This window comes from Misgurnus anguillicaudatus, chromosome 2 (genome assembly GCF_027580225.2).
Source record: "Misgurnus anguillicaudatus chromosome 2, ASM2758022v2, whole genome shotgun sequence".
Lineage (NCBI taxonomy): Eukaryota > Metazoa > Chordata > Actinopteri > Cypriniformes > Cobitidae > Misgurnus > Misgurnus anguillicaudatus.
The window spans coordinates 11,372,744-11,388,204 of NC_073338.2; the positions used below are offsets into that span (position 1 = coordinate 11,372,744).

The 15,461-nt window shown below is 34.4% G+C and overlaps 1 protein-coding gene across 4 annotated transcripts in view; it reads left to right on the forward strand.

Moving 5' to 3' along the window:
• Positions 1–7,608, forward strand: part of pde1cb (phosphodiesterase 1C, calmodulin-dependent b) — a 155,145-nt gene extending 147,537 nt beyond the window's left edge. For 3 of the 4 annotated variants that reach the window (XM_055201352.2, XM_073872745.1, XM_055201354.2), the window contains 2 exons: positions 2,057–2,113; positions 2,226–3,209. In XM_055201352.2, the coding sequence (XP_055057327.2) occupies positions 2,057–2,113; positions 2,226–2,236 (68 nt within the window). In that variant the 3' untranslated portion in view covers positions 2,237–3,209. Of the gene's footprint in view, positions 1–2,056; positions 2,114–2,225; positions 3,210–6,974 lie in introns of those variants that run through there. The other variant, XR_012371928.1, reaches the window with a different exon arrangement.
• The last annotated feature ends 7,853 nt before the right edge of the window (positions 7,609–15,461 follow it).

Genomic DNA, 15,461 nt, shown 5'->3' on the forward strand with positions numbered 1-15,461 from the left:
TATTAATGACGTTGAGTTTATTGTTTTTATTAATGTATATTCACAAAACTTATCAACAAAACATTGATTAAAATTATGAGACAAATTATCTGAAACGAAATTCATTTTAAAGTAGAAAACAAAACTTAAATTAAACTCGAAAATAATGTCTGACCCATTACAATTCTCCCTTCATATTGGCCTTTACAACGCCCTATATGGCGTTTAAAATTACAGTCTATCTTTCGTAATAAGCGAACTAAAATTAAACAAAACATAAACACATTACAACAATATTCAAACCCAACAATACTCAAACATAAATATAAAATAGACATTATGATACATGTTAAAACAATCCGATATAGCATTTATAATAGCTGGTTGGTAGATGTTTACTATTTTTGTCAAAACCTCCGTTGCAAACCTCCATTTACCTGAATAAAATAATTTTTACTTTGAAAATGATGCGCTGTCACGTTAACACCAGCTGTTTGTTTACATAAGACTCCATCTACATTTACACTCAGCGCAACGTCTGATTTCTTAAACTAAAACAGGGTCTGCAGCGTTGACGAACGAATCCGTTTATGAGGGTCGAAAACGGTGATGCAGATGAAAGGCGTAAACGTAGCGAAAGTAACGCATTTTAAAGGATAAACGCATTAATGTAAACATAGCCTGAGTTCACTGCTTATATTCTAGGGCTTTCTAGTCTCGCGGCTGTCATCAGCAGCGGCTGTCATCAGCAGCGCCTTGCATCGCCCAGTCAGCGGATGGCGGGCGGGTGCGGTTTTGAAAACTGGTCAGAAACGTTGGTGCGGATGGATGGCGGACGGATGATGAGTTTTGTGATGCGGTTGCGGATGAAATAAAAGCCCATCCGCGCATCTCTAGTATGCAGCAAAGCATTTGTGAAGCCACAACACGCACAACCTTTACTGTACCTTTAAAGTACAGTACAGCACAGCTGGTAGCACACTGTGCACATGTAAATAGACTCTGTATTGCCCTTACTGTGGGTTCAAATTTAGCCATCGTTCTGCAGTCCAAGTTTAGTTTTTTTAACTCGACCAGGCTCAACCAATCACATTCCCTGCACACACGCATAGAATTGTGGGATAAGCGGGTGTGCCTTACATAGATATGTATATTAAAGTCTAGGTGTCTTATGATGGAGTTTCTAATGTCATCATCTGGCGGCCATCTTGTCTCAGTCAGCTCGCTCACTTGTAGCATTGTGTTTTAATGGTGCAGGTACTTTTAAATGACCATAACTTGCTTAATTTTCTACCAATTTTCAAATGGTTTGGTTTCTTACAAACGTTATTAACGTTATTAAGCGCGGACGATACATCTAGCCTTTCTTATACATATCTGTGGTGCCTCATACATCTTGAAAAGTGAAGCCACTGGCTCTTTGTTCGCCCCCTGGTGGCTGGCTGCGGTACAAGTCATAAACCCCGCCCTCTCCATGCAAACGGACAGGTTGTCATCCAATCAGCGGTAACTATTCCATTCACGCAATGTACCTACCTTTTCTGGTTTGTAAATTTGTCATTGTGTTTTCTGACTTATTTGTTGTTGTGTATACTTGTTTTAAGATTTGCTTTTGTGTATTTAATTTGTTGTTTTGTTTTGCACTTCTCAGCCACAGTAATGAAGACTAGCAGAATCTTAACATTCATGAAGATAATATTATACCAAAAGAAAGGACAGATGTTTAGTTTTTGAAGTTTAACATTTATCATTTACTGCCCCCTGCTGGCCAATCATAGGTTTTCAATAGATTGACAATGCAGTCGTAAACGATTCAAATTGGTTGTAGTACGCTTAATATTTACAGAAAATACGGTGCACAGTATATACATTGATATTCTGTTTTTAGTAATAGTATGCTAGTGTCATGTGTGTTTCACACCATGTCATCTTCTTTTATCCAAAGCAACATACAAGCTATACATTTTTATCAGTATGTATGCGTGTACTTTGGGAATCAAACCCATGACCTTTGCGATAGCCCTACCAATTAAGCAACAGTGTTTTTGATGTGATGTTGTCTTATGTCTGTCAAAAGGTGAAGTGTCTCAAGAGTCAGAATCACCATCATATGAAGAGAAGAGAACACTTGATGGTAAACATGCACACATCCCTTCTGGATCACAGACTTGCTTTAGTTTATTATAGAACTACATGCAGTAGCCATAAAGTCTCTAATAAATCTCCTCATATTCTGTTTTTACCAGAAACTGCCTAATGGGGTTTCAAGTCTGACATTCAGATGTAGAGTCCTGCGAAAGCTCCAAGGTAAAGGAGGAGAACGCTCGGTTCTGCAGGTACACAGCGCCCTCTAGTGGACATAGCTAATGATCGCATCGCTTCATGTTCGGCCACAATCTCCTTCAAAGCCTTTATCTCCTGACTTTAGAAAGATTCATGTAGGTTTTGACTGATGGGTACAACAGGCAGTTTTCTTTAATAATCCTTTAGAGGGCAGCAAAAATAGAGAAGGACTCATTCTGCTTAATGGAAACAATTAAAGTTGTGAAATTTGGTTTCTTTTTTATTAAAACAAAAGACAGAAAGGCTACTAGGCTATATGTGACCCTGGACCACAAAACCAGTCATAAGTCATAAGCACGGGTATATTTGTAGCAATAGCCAACAATACTTTCTATTGCTCAAGATTATACATTTTTATTCCAAAAATCGTTAGGATATTAACCCTTATTTATTGTTGGGAATGTTTTCATCCACTATGGAGTGCTTTAGAGTCTAATTTGGCCACAACTTTCTCTGTGTTTCAGCAAATGGTATGATTTTTGGTGACAAATCTTATCTGGGGTATATGCACAACTTACTTCCATATTCCTGTTAAACATAGTAGATTGCTTTCGGTTCTGTATGCTGTACGCTGACATGGTGCTGTTTTCATACACAAAGCCTTAAGGAACTAAATAATCCATGTCCAGTGGATATGCTCATTAACATCTTAAACCTACGTAAAAGAAAATGTACTAACTTTTTTATACTTTATAGCTTTTGACAAAGGGATTTTCTTCTCACATACATTCAGATATCAGAATAAAAAAGAACATAACACAAATAATAATACTAATGATGACAATAACAAACTACAATAGCACACACTGGCAACCGGAAGCAATCAACCCAGTTTTTTGGTTTGGTCACGTGATGTTTACCATATACTGTATTGACACAAATTTTGGGAAAATTCACTACAAATTCACTTCTAAATTCACTTCTAATTTTTTTGCATAAATCTGTTAATCAACCTCAGTACTGACCAAAACTACTAAATGTTTACAAAATTTCAGGATTTTAACTCATTAATTGCCAAGTTCATAAATGATGTCACTTATTTGGGGAAAAACACACACAAAATGACTGATTTTGAGTATAAAAAGTGATTGTGGACTGGATATTTTTTTAATTTTTATCACAGTCTTTTATATTGAAAATCATTCTTTTGTGTGTTTTTCCCCGAATCGGTGACATCATTTGTGGGCTTGGCAATTAAAGAGTTAAAATCCTGGAATTTTTGTGAACATTTTGTAGTTTTGATCAGGACAGATGTTGATTAACAGATTTATGCAAAAAATTAGAAAAACTATTCTTCTGATACATTTTGACTGTGCCGTTTTAGTGTAGTTTAGTGGATGTTTTTGTCCCGAACAAGATGAAAGGGTAGTGAATTTGAACAATGCACAAGGGTTAAGATCATTTTCCATGAAGATATTTTACCGTACCCTAAATACAGTACTGTGCAAAAGTCCACCATCACCAGCATTGTAGTATTAGCAAAGTTTTAATGTTTCAATTTTCAGATCTAAATGTCTTCTTCAGGCATCAGTCAGTATTTAGTGTGACCTCTCTTGGCACGAAACACATCTTGAGCTTTTTTGAGGAGACTGAAGTCATGAAATCATTTGATTAGAATTATAAATTAGGATTTAATTTTATTTAGGTTTAAGAGATCCTGCAGCTGCCTGCTATTGTTCAAGTGGAAGTGGAGTTTAGCCTAAATACTTGACACTTCAGCTTATACTTTTATACTGTTTTTAATACTACATACACATTTCATTTATTTTCTGGTTGTATTCTAATAAAGAGACTGAGAAATATTTATATATGATCAATATACAATTGCAAAAACAACAAATCTAATGGTGGCATGATGGCTTAAGACTTTTGCACAGTACTACTGTATATCAAAATGTATTTATCATTAGTAATATATGTTTCTAAGGACAAATTTAAAAGTGAATTTATCAATATTTTGATTTTTTTGCACCCTCCAGATTTTTAAATAGTTTACATTTTTGAAAAATAAGTTACTGCCAAAATCAGTATTATATCAGGTCAGTAGTTAAAAGTAAATTCTTAATTGTACGCAAAATCCAATATACGCCGTGATATTCTGTCATATTTTCTCCCTTTTTTCCCAAAATACGACAAACGCCACTCCTCCTTTTTTACAGAACGCAATAAATCCATTCCTGATATTACAGCCCACCAGTCACGCAATGTAAACAAACAATGGCGGCGCGCTGAGTACACTGAGTCCTAGTTTTCCTCATCAACTTTGTACTTCGTGATCAACAAACAAAACAAAATAATACTTTAATTGCATCGCTAAACCTGTGATGGTTTTCTGTGACGGGAAAGAAACGTAAGCCATCAACAGCTAATAATTTCCGCGAGATGCACTTGTTCTCCCAACAGCATCATGCTAACACATTGACCCCAGAGGATCTTATAAAAAAACTTTACATTATTTTACTCAAAGTCAACGAAAATCGAGCGGGACCAAAACATTTTACAGCTGATCGCTGTGAAAATGTAAAGAGACGACGTCAAGTACAACCGCAGCAATGACAGTGTTCTTGATATAACAAAGTAAGTGTTTTGGTTAATGCCATTAATGTTTATTTTTAACCACTAGTCAACTAAATAAATATAAAATGGTAAAGATGAATGCACATTTATACATTGATTTAATAGATTTATAGCATTTTGAAATAAAAAAACTGTCATGGATTTATTGCATTTTGTGGAAAAAATAATTCGTTTTTATAATAAATCTTTGAAAATCAAGTTATGGATTTGAATTTTTTATGTTTTTATAACCTAAAGATGCTATGTGAAAGTTTGTAACAGAAAATACTGGTTTTCATCTTGTCACTTTCTTGGTATAGAAAACACGTTTTTACCGAAATTTGTCAAAATGGATTTATTGCGTTTTGGAACCAAACTCTTCAAATATTGTCCTATCCTAACAAACAATACATCAATGTAAAGCTTATTTATAAATCTAAATTTTTTAAACATTGACCCTTGTGGTTTTGTGGTCAAGGATCACATATAAATAAATTCTTTAATGTCTTTATGAATCGGATCAACCTTGTAAATGACTCTTATGCCATGTGTACATGTAGAAAACAACAGTTCATACCTAAATATTATAGTTTTTCTCAGTCGCTTTGGTGCATTTCTCACAACACTATTTACATTTGCACAACAGTTAATGCAGTTCTCAAAACAATTAGTACAAACTGAAAATCCTAATTGATAACCTGCAAAAGCATGTCACTTGCTCAAAATAGATAATTCATTTCACAAAAGCAAGTTTTCAAAGTGTCAGTGTCATCAAAATGAAAAGTCCTGACAGCATTGTTTATGAACAAGATAGTCAAAAGTCATGTTTTCATTATGAAAGTATACTTTATAAATGTTTTCCAATGCAAAAAAGTCAGATCTTGGTGACACTACCTGAAAATACTCAAGATAGCACTTTATATTGCATAGCTATTTGAAAAATACAGTGAAGTTACACCTTACTGTATTTAGTGAGGTAACTGAGTACAAGACACTGAATACTGTATGTATGTTTCACATTTTTACTGAATATGCTCTTTGCATTTCGAATTTGTTCACAGCATTGTGCAAAAGAAAAAATACACCCTTATTTACAACAAACATAAACTCCCTTTGGCTGTGCACACTGTAAACAATATTGCAGTACATATGAACTGAACATACAACATACATAGTACTGTAATCATTCATGCACATCCAGACTTTCCTCTCTGTCTGGCCACATAAATTCAGAAATTGTTCAATCTAGGAGACATTTCTGAAAAAAGAAAAAAATATATATATTGACAACTAGTTCAACATGTTTGTGTGTAATGACTCAAGCAATGAAATGAGGACTACTAGATTTATATGGAATGACTATTCAGCATTCACAAGTATAGTTAATTTTGACTGACATGACATAAACAAATGATAATATTATAAAACAACAGAGAATTGTATGAAAGCAAAGCAATTGATGCATGTCCAAAAGCATTTGCAATTCGTTTGAAGAAATGAGAAACTGCAACTATGATGTAAACAAATGACTAAATGTTGGAGGTTGAACTAGCTGTTGTGCAAATGTGAATAGTGATGTGAGAGGTGCACCAGAGCGACTGAGAAAAACTGTACAACTACAGATATTTGGTTAGGCCTAGATACAGATAGTTTTGATTTTTAATCCATGTATCAAATGATTATGTCATGAAATCCTGAAATCCCAGAATGTACAATTTGCAACTGTATTGTCATTGTGACCCAATTGAAAATAATCACACAGTATGAGTTTTGTTGTGTTCACGATATAATCTTCCCTGATCATTGGCTAATTCTTTTAAAACGATAGTAAGAAAATGCTTTTATCCACCAATCCCGATTATATGCCGATATGTTGGTGCATCCCTATAAATGCTATAGTAAATAGATATAAATATTGATTGGGACGTTGATATTACGATGACTGTCTGAAACTTTCCCAATCAGTAAATATACCATATAGGACAATCTGTGAATATCAGTTCTCAATTTTCATCCAGATCTGCTTTCTGGCCTGAGAATGCAGTGATGTTTTGTTAAATGCGCTTTACTAGACACGTGCTGTTGTATCCCTGCAGATATACATTGAACGACCAACATTGCAGCACATTGATTGAGAATAGAGGTTGTGTACATGAAACCCTGAATGTGTATATGTATGTATTATTACTGTAAATGAAAATCGGCGTTTAGTTGAGAGCTTTTGTACTTGAGAAGAGCTGTATGAAGTATTTCAAGCATGTTTATGTTCAGCTGTCCAATAGAAACAACCTCTTGGTTTCGCTTGCCTACAAATGCCTTCCTCTTTCTCGATGTAATCTTTCTTCTACCGAAAAATACTTGTCAGTGTAGACCATAACCATATCACTGTGTTTATCTCGCAATACCATACAAAAGAAATCCTAGTGACTGAAATAACTCTTAGTCTAGTTTACCGATCTCACCTGTTACAGTAAACAAACTTTCTCGTAAAGCAGATAAAGCGATTTATGAACATATATAATAATATAATGTAAAAGCGTTTATAACTGTTGATCTGAACGTCTCCTGTCAAAAGGAAACATTTTATTCGTATCTGTCATTTTATTTTTTCATTTAAGGAAAGTATGTTGCATGATTAGATGTGTGACAGATTAATCTCGCAATCTGCTGTCGAGTATAAAGTAAATGTTTAACTTCTGAATTGTGTTACAATCATGTCAGATTCTTTGTTAAACTTAAACAGTTTTTTTTTTACCAATAAAATGATCAACTTTGTTATTTTCCCTGATAAAATGGCAGCAGATGAAGATACAGATTGAAATGAAACATTTACTTTATTCCACAAGTCACTATATTTTGTTTTTTTCACTATATTTCTTCCTGTGACTTAAGACTCGATATCTGTTATATTGAGTTGAGTGTGTGTGACAGCATGCGTGCGTGCGTGCGTGCGTGTGTGCGTGTGTGTGTGTGCGTGTGTATGAGCAGATCATGATCAGTTTGTAAAAGTTGACACTGTGATCTTTCGTGTGATCTTTCGGTCTCCATGATTTCTGTTTTGAAGCAGACAGAGAGAGACACACCAATAAACATGAACTTAAAGGGCTCAGAACAAGTGTGCTGCTGTTTTTGGCACTGGTGCGTGTTGTCACGTGTTTATTCTGCTGTTTATTTCCACCGGCATTAATTCTGTCTTCATGGTGTATAAACAAATGAAAAGAGTTTACAGTACATTTATAATGGAAGCAGTTCCCAGTACTGGAAATGAATGATGAAATATTAAACTGGCACATTGTTTAGTCATTAAGATGGATTATATCAGATATCCAGTCTTTTATTTTGCTTCATGTGTGCCTGGGAATAATAGGACAAATAGACAAATTGCATGTTAGTGACAGCAGGCCAATATTAAAGACTTAAAATTCGAGAAAGGCCTGTGCAACGATCTGCCACTAGATGTCACTGTTATAATGAAAACAAATGTAAGGGAATGAGTATGAACATCTTTATGATGTTTTTGGGTTTTGTGAGGACCAGTTAATAAAATCTCAAATACGCTACATTGTGGGGAGAAGTTATCAAGTCTCATGAGCTAAACAGCTTCATAAATGTCTTAATAAAAAACTAAGACAGATTTGCATTATGGTTTGGTTTAAAGGGATAGTTCACCCAAAAATAAAAAATCATAATTTCCTCACCCTCATGTTTGAGTTTTTTTATTTGGATGAGCAGAAAAGAAGATATTTTGGCAAATGATGGCAAGCACACAGCTGCTATTGACTTCCATAGTGGGAAAAACAAATACTTTTGGAAAATCGTGATATATAATGAAAAATATATTTCGATAAATTATACAAAATATATTTTGATAAATGATATTACTTTGAATTCCATAGTATTTGTTTTTTCTACTATGAAAGTCAATGATTACAGCAGCTGTGTGCTTACCATCATTTATCAAAATATCTTTTTTTGTGTTCAACACAAAAAGAAAACTCATGACAACATGAGGATGAGAAAACGATGACAACATTTTCATTTCTATTGAAATAATTATCTCAGTAGAAGGGTCAGTGAAGTGACGTTAATTTTTGTGTCCGTATGGTTCAATTGAATGTCAAAGGGTTAAAATTTCAAAATAAATGTGCAGATTACTTGCATACATTCTCTTTTTTGAGGACCAAGTCTAAAATTTCTGGTTTTATTTCATTTTAAAAGAATATTTGGGGGATAGTTGGAAAAATGTCAGTGTGGTGTAACCAGTCTGTGTCAATTGGTGTAACTTAGTGTAAGATTTAAAAAAAAAAAATGAAAATATATATTTATAAAAAATGTGAAATAAAATAATATCATCTAGTTTAGTGTAATATGATTTTTTGTATAAATGTTTACATCATGATTCAAAGATTATTTAGAAAACAGAGCTGTTTTCAGCATATGTCAGAACAAATATTAAAAACGCATTAATATTTACATTTAGTAATAACTAATAAAATTATATTTTGAAATTATTTAAAAAAAAATTATGATTACACTTAAATGCCATCAAGGTGTATAAAATATTTAATATTTTTCATTCTTTGGCGCAATTGGCGGTTACACCATTTGACATTTTCAGGTCAATTCAATCTTAACTTTCATAAAAATGGTGCAAATGTAATTTTTTATTGCATAGAATAAACATCAATACACTTATGTGCATTGAAATAAACCTGATGCGTGCTTTAAAAACAATTTTTTTAAGATTTTTTTATTTTTATGATTACGCTTACATGCCATCAAGGTGTATAAAATATTTAATATTTTTCATTCTTTGGCGCAATTGGCGGTTACACCATTTGACATTTTCAGGTCCATTCAGTCTTAACTTTCATAAAAATGGTGCAAATGTAATTTTAATGCACTTTGTGCATTGAAATAAACCTGATGCGTGCTTTAAAAACAATTTTTTTTAAGATTTTTGAATTTTTTATGATTACGCTTACATGCCATCAAGGTGTATAAAATATTTAATATTTTTCATTCCTTGGCGCAATTGGCGATTACACCATTTGACATTTTCAGGTCCATTCAGTCTTAACATAAAAATGGTGCAAATGTAATTTTTATTGCATAAAATTAATATAAATACACAATGTGCATTGAAATAAACCTAATGCATGCTTTTAAAGTTTATTTCTTAATGATTTTTGAATTTCTCATCTTGTCAAACCATATTTTGTTACTGAGCCAGCAACTACAAAAGCTACAAAAACTAAAAAACAGATGTGTCATTTCATGTAAATTGTTTGCAAAGTAGCTAAAGAGATTTGTCATGTAAACATGTTGTCAGGCTGTACAATGAACCTTTAACATCCACAGAAAGGTTTTTTATAGTGAAAATGGTTCATTGGAGAACTGTAATGATGGCGTTGCTATGAAGAACCCTATAGGATCTTTATTTTTCTGCACGTTTGAGTATAAATGCATGCGTGCTGGGTGGATGTATCCTAAATCTTAATATCAAACATGCTGCACTTAAATGAAATCAACAAACCTCTTCACACATCAACCGCCATCTGCTTTTTACATCCCAGACTTCAATTTAAAATTGCACGTTTCATACATAAAAACAGCTCAAAGACAACTCCACTAACACCTCACTTGCACCATTTTCAGTTCACACGGAAAACACGCGGAAGCAAAAATAATAATCTTGACATCAAGGCGTGTGTGCACATCTGTGTTCAAAGATCCTAATCCACCTTTACGGGTGTTATATAGGACATGATGTATGTCACGATGTTCGGTGTGTAAGTCGTCTGCGTATCATATTTATTTCACAGACGCAGTCTAAAGCACGTCCATAAACACACACACGAGTACAGTAACACAAATACTCTTTCTTCATTAAGACTTAACAGCTTTATCTGAGCATATTGTAACTCAAATGTGAGAAGTGAATATAGCCCTTCAGTGTTTCACAGTCGCTCTGGTTTCACACTAAAGGTCACTGCATTGAAACCCAAGTTTCCAATAGAAATATTATAATGAAGAGCGAGTCACCGTAGCAACAGGCCATATGCTGTGTTATATATCTGGAGAATATTGAAGAAACAAAGGTGTTAAATTTAGTGTTGCCTGGAAGGTTCCTGTGATATTGTTTTTCTGGCAATAAATTATGTTTTTAATGAAAATATAGAAGTAATAAAGGACTTATTATTTAAAATAACATTAAGTCATTTATATAATAAACTAATTTGTAATGTGTTGCTTGCAATCAAAATTATCAAATTTTTGTATTTACTTTTTTGCAATTTAAGATTTAATGTAATTACATCATTCTGATATTTGCAAACAGATTTATTGGTATTTTTACTTGAATTTATTTGCGTACAGGGTTCTGAAAGTAAAAAGACAAATAATTTACTTTATAGAGAAACTTAAAGGTGCAGTGTGTAACTTTAAAAAGGATCTCTTGACAGAAATGCAATATAATATTCATAACTGTATTATCAGTGGTGTATAAAGACCTTACATTATGAACTGTATTGTTTTTATTGCCGTTTTTATTTACACCTCGGGTCTTCTTACACGGAAGTCGCCGTCATGTTTCTACAGTAGCCCTTAACAGACAAACTGCACTACAAATGACGTTTCATCAATACGTTGTCTTAGTCAATGACATTTTGTCATGAGAACGGTGGATCGAGCCTTTGGTTGCAATTTGCAATCCCACCACTAGATGCCGCTGAAATCTACACACTGCACCTTTAATAGAGAAATGTGTTGTTAATTTATAAAGCTTTTAATAGACAGCATGAGCTCTGAGTTTAAGTGATGAAAGAGTATAAGCCATAAGTCATGTGATTAGCTAATAAAACTAATAAACTAATACACATGACTAAATTCTCAGTAAACACTACACTGTCATTTACGGAGCCCCTAAAGGGACATGGAGCAAAAATTAAATAAAGTTTAGTTTCGTGTGAGCACGTGAAACTATCGCGTGAGCACGTGAATCTATCGCGTGAGCACGTGAAACTATCGCGTAAGCACGTGAAACGATCGTATGAGCATGCGAAACTATCGAGTTTAGTTTCGCGCCCGCACGTAAAACTATCATGCGCGCACGTGAAACTATCGCATGAGCACGTGAAACTATCGAGTGCGCATGTGCAACTATCGACTTAAGTTTCGAGCCGGCACGTAAAACTATGGTGCGCGCACATGAAACTATCGCATGCTCACATGAAACTTTGCTTTCACATGCGCACGCGATAGTTTCACGTGTGCGCCATAGTATCGCGTGAGCACGTGAAACTATCGAGTGCGCACCTGAAACTTTAGAGTACGCACGTAAAACTATCGAGTTTGGTTTCCCGCGCGCATGTAAGACTATCGCTTGAGCGCGTGGGGCTGTCGGGTGCGCACCTGAAACTTTTGACGCGATGGTTTCACGTGTGTGCGCCGTGGTTTCACGTGCGCACGCCATAGTTTAGTTTCACGTGGGCAAGCGAAACTATCGCGTGAGCGCGTGGGACTGTCGAGTGCGCGCCTGAAACTTTAGAGTGCGCACGTGGAGCTGTCTAGTTTAGTTTCCCGCACGCATGTAAGACTATCTCGCGCGCACATGAAACTTTAGCGTGCGCGCGTGAAACTTTAGCGTGCACGCGTGAAACTTTAGCGTGCTCGCGTGAAATTTTAGCGTGCTCACGTGAAAGTTTTGCTTGCTCATGTGAAAGTTTCGCTTTCACGTGCGCGCACCATAGTTTCATGTGAGCACGCGAAAGTTTCTAAACTTTCAAATTCTGCACATGAAGGTTTTGCGTGAGCACATGAAAGTTTCACGTGAGCACATAAAACTAAACTTTAGATTTTTTTACTTCAATGTCACCTTAGGTGCTCGGTAGTCATTAACAAAAATGTTTTTTTAAATATGGTCCCGTGCTGTTACTAGAGTACCTCAAAGGTACATATTGGTACCAAATACACTACATATCTGTACCTAATTATAATATTAAGACATTTTAAGGGTACTGCCCCAGTGACGGCTTAGGACCATTTTACATTTGTATGTTTCTGATAGTGTACAAAACAGATCAAAGACTAATGTTGTTTCAACAGAAATAAAAATGGTTACATAATACCTTAGGGGGAGTTTCCCAGACAGGGTTTAGATTAATCTAGGACTAAACCTTAGTTTGTAGTTTTTACAAACATACATTACAAAAAACAATACTGGTGTGCATCTTGAGACAAAACAATGGTACTGATATATTTTAAGACATATGTCAGTGCAAATTGTTTTAAACACCTCAAACATTCGTTTTAGTCTGGGACTAGGATAAGCCCTGTCCAGGAAACCTCCCATTAGTGTCCAATACCAATGAAACTGCGGCATAAAATCAAAATCAATTATTTTTTTTTTCAGTTTGCTTTCGTGTGTTTTATTTACACTGGACTAAAACTTACAACCTCACTACAACAAATCTAGTTTAAATAAATAAATTTATCAATTTGAAGTTATTACAGTAATAAATTGTATTCACGCACACGCTTACAGGTATGAGTATACGAACGCAAGAAGCTATATTCATTCACAATCTTGTCAGATGAGCCACAGTCCCGAGAGATTCGGCAAACAAAAGCACAGACCCCCTTTTCTGACTGACAGCTGATGTCAGTGTTTGGACCGAGACCAAGCAGTGATGAAACAGCATTTCCTGATCCAAACCAACACTACAGCAACAATGCATACACACAGCCTGCATAATTTACTGGCATTGAATCAGAAACAGGAGAGCTGAGAGGAAGAGCCTGCCAATACAGACAACCTGATATGAAGAGTTCAGATTATTGAGCTGTTGAGAACGGCCCAAAGGTCTCATTATGAAGAAACGGGAACATTTAACCTTAAAAAAAAGCATGAAACTGTCATCAAAATTTATAAAAATCACAGATTGTAAGAAGGTCACCAAAAAAGTCCCATTTTTGTAACAGCTATTGGGTAAACATTAAAAACTCCACTGGTACATTATGGTAAGAGGCTGCAAATCAAATGCAATGAATGATTCATTCTGTAAACCTGTACTTTGTGAACCTAAAAAGAAGTATGTCACGCATACAACATGAGGGTCACATCTCACATACGGGCGTCTATGTTTAGTGTTTTAGTGTGGGGTGCAGGTAACTTGCTAAAATGGAGATTTGAGCTCTGGTTTCAGATCTAGTTGTTGTCTTCCTTCTGCTTTTATGAGTCATGCAAGATGCTAGAATTTTAATTGGTCGTTGTTGGTAAATTAAAATTTTACTGTTAAACTTTCTGTCATAATGGTTTGCATTGTCTTTAAAATTTCAGTCACAAAAGTCACACGTTTGTGAACACGTTTGTCATCTCAGACACTGAGGTGCAGTTTCCCGGACAGGGATTAGACTAGTCCTAGACTAAAATAAATGTAAGTGTAATATAAATGTAATAACTGTCCAAACTGAAAGCAACTTGCACTGACATATCTTAAAATACATCAGTGCCCTTTGTTTTGCCTCAAAATGCACACAGGTAATGTTTTTAAGGCATGTTTGTTCAAACTAGTTATATTTCCTAATTAAACTAGGGCCTAGTCCTGTCTTGAGCTATTCCCTGTCTGGGAAACCACCCCTGACAGTTTAAAGTTAACCATGTTTTGTAAAATAATTATTATAGAAATATTCAGTAGATATTTGTTTATACATTAAGTAATAAAAAAACTGTCACTCTGAGAAATATTCACTGAAGTAAAAAGTCTGACAGTAAGCATTCACCTTTATTAAAATTAATAAAATACATTTTATAGTAAAGAAAAAACTACTAATATGTTAACACTTAACAATAAGGTTGTATTCATGCATTAGCTACCATGAACTAACAATGAACAAAAGTTATAAAGCATTTATTAATCCATGTTCATGTTAATTTCAGCATTTACTAATACATTTATAAAATCAAAACTTGTAGTTATTGCAAAGTGAACTAACATAAACAATCATATTGACATTAACTAACATTAAAGGGATAGTTCACCCCAAAATGAAAAATCTGTCAACGTTTACTCACTCTCGTGTTTTTACAAACCTGTATAAATGTTTTTGTTCTGACAAGCACAGATAAAGACATTTTGAGGAATGTTTGTAACCAAACCAATCAGAAGCACCATTGGCTTCCATAGTAAGATAAAATACTATTGAAGTGAATGAGGGTTAATAATCAATTTGGTTTCAAACAAATAAATGGGTACGTTATTTGCCCTAAATGCCTAAACAGTGTCATGTGTAATAATAATAAAATCAATCCTAATGGTTTAAATTGAAAATCATATCCCAATATAGGTCATCATTGCAAAATTATACCCCAATATATGACATTTTCGGTAGAAGTGCTAATTTAGTAACTCCTCTTTTGGTCATATTTGGGATAATGGACAAACAACCAAAACAATCGTATGGGTTGAAAGATTGGTTGGAATTTTCATTTTTTTGTGAAAACTGTCCCTTTAATAAAGATTAATAAATGCTAAAAAAAAAGAAAATATTGCTCATTGTTAGTTCATGTTAGCTAATGCATT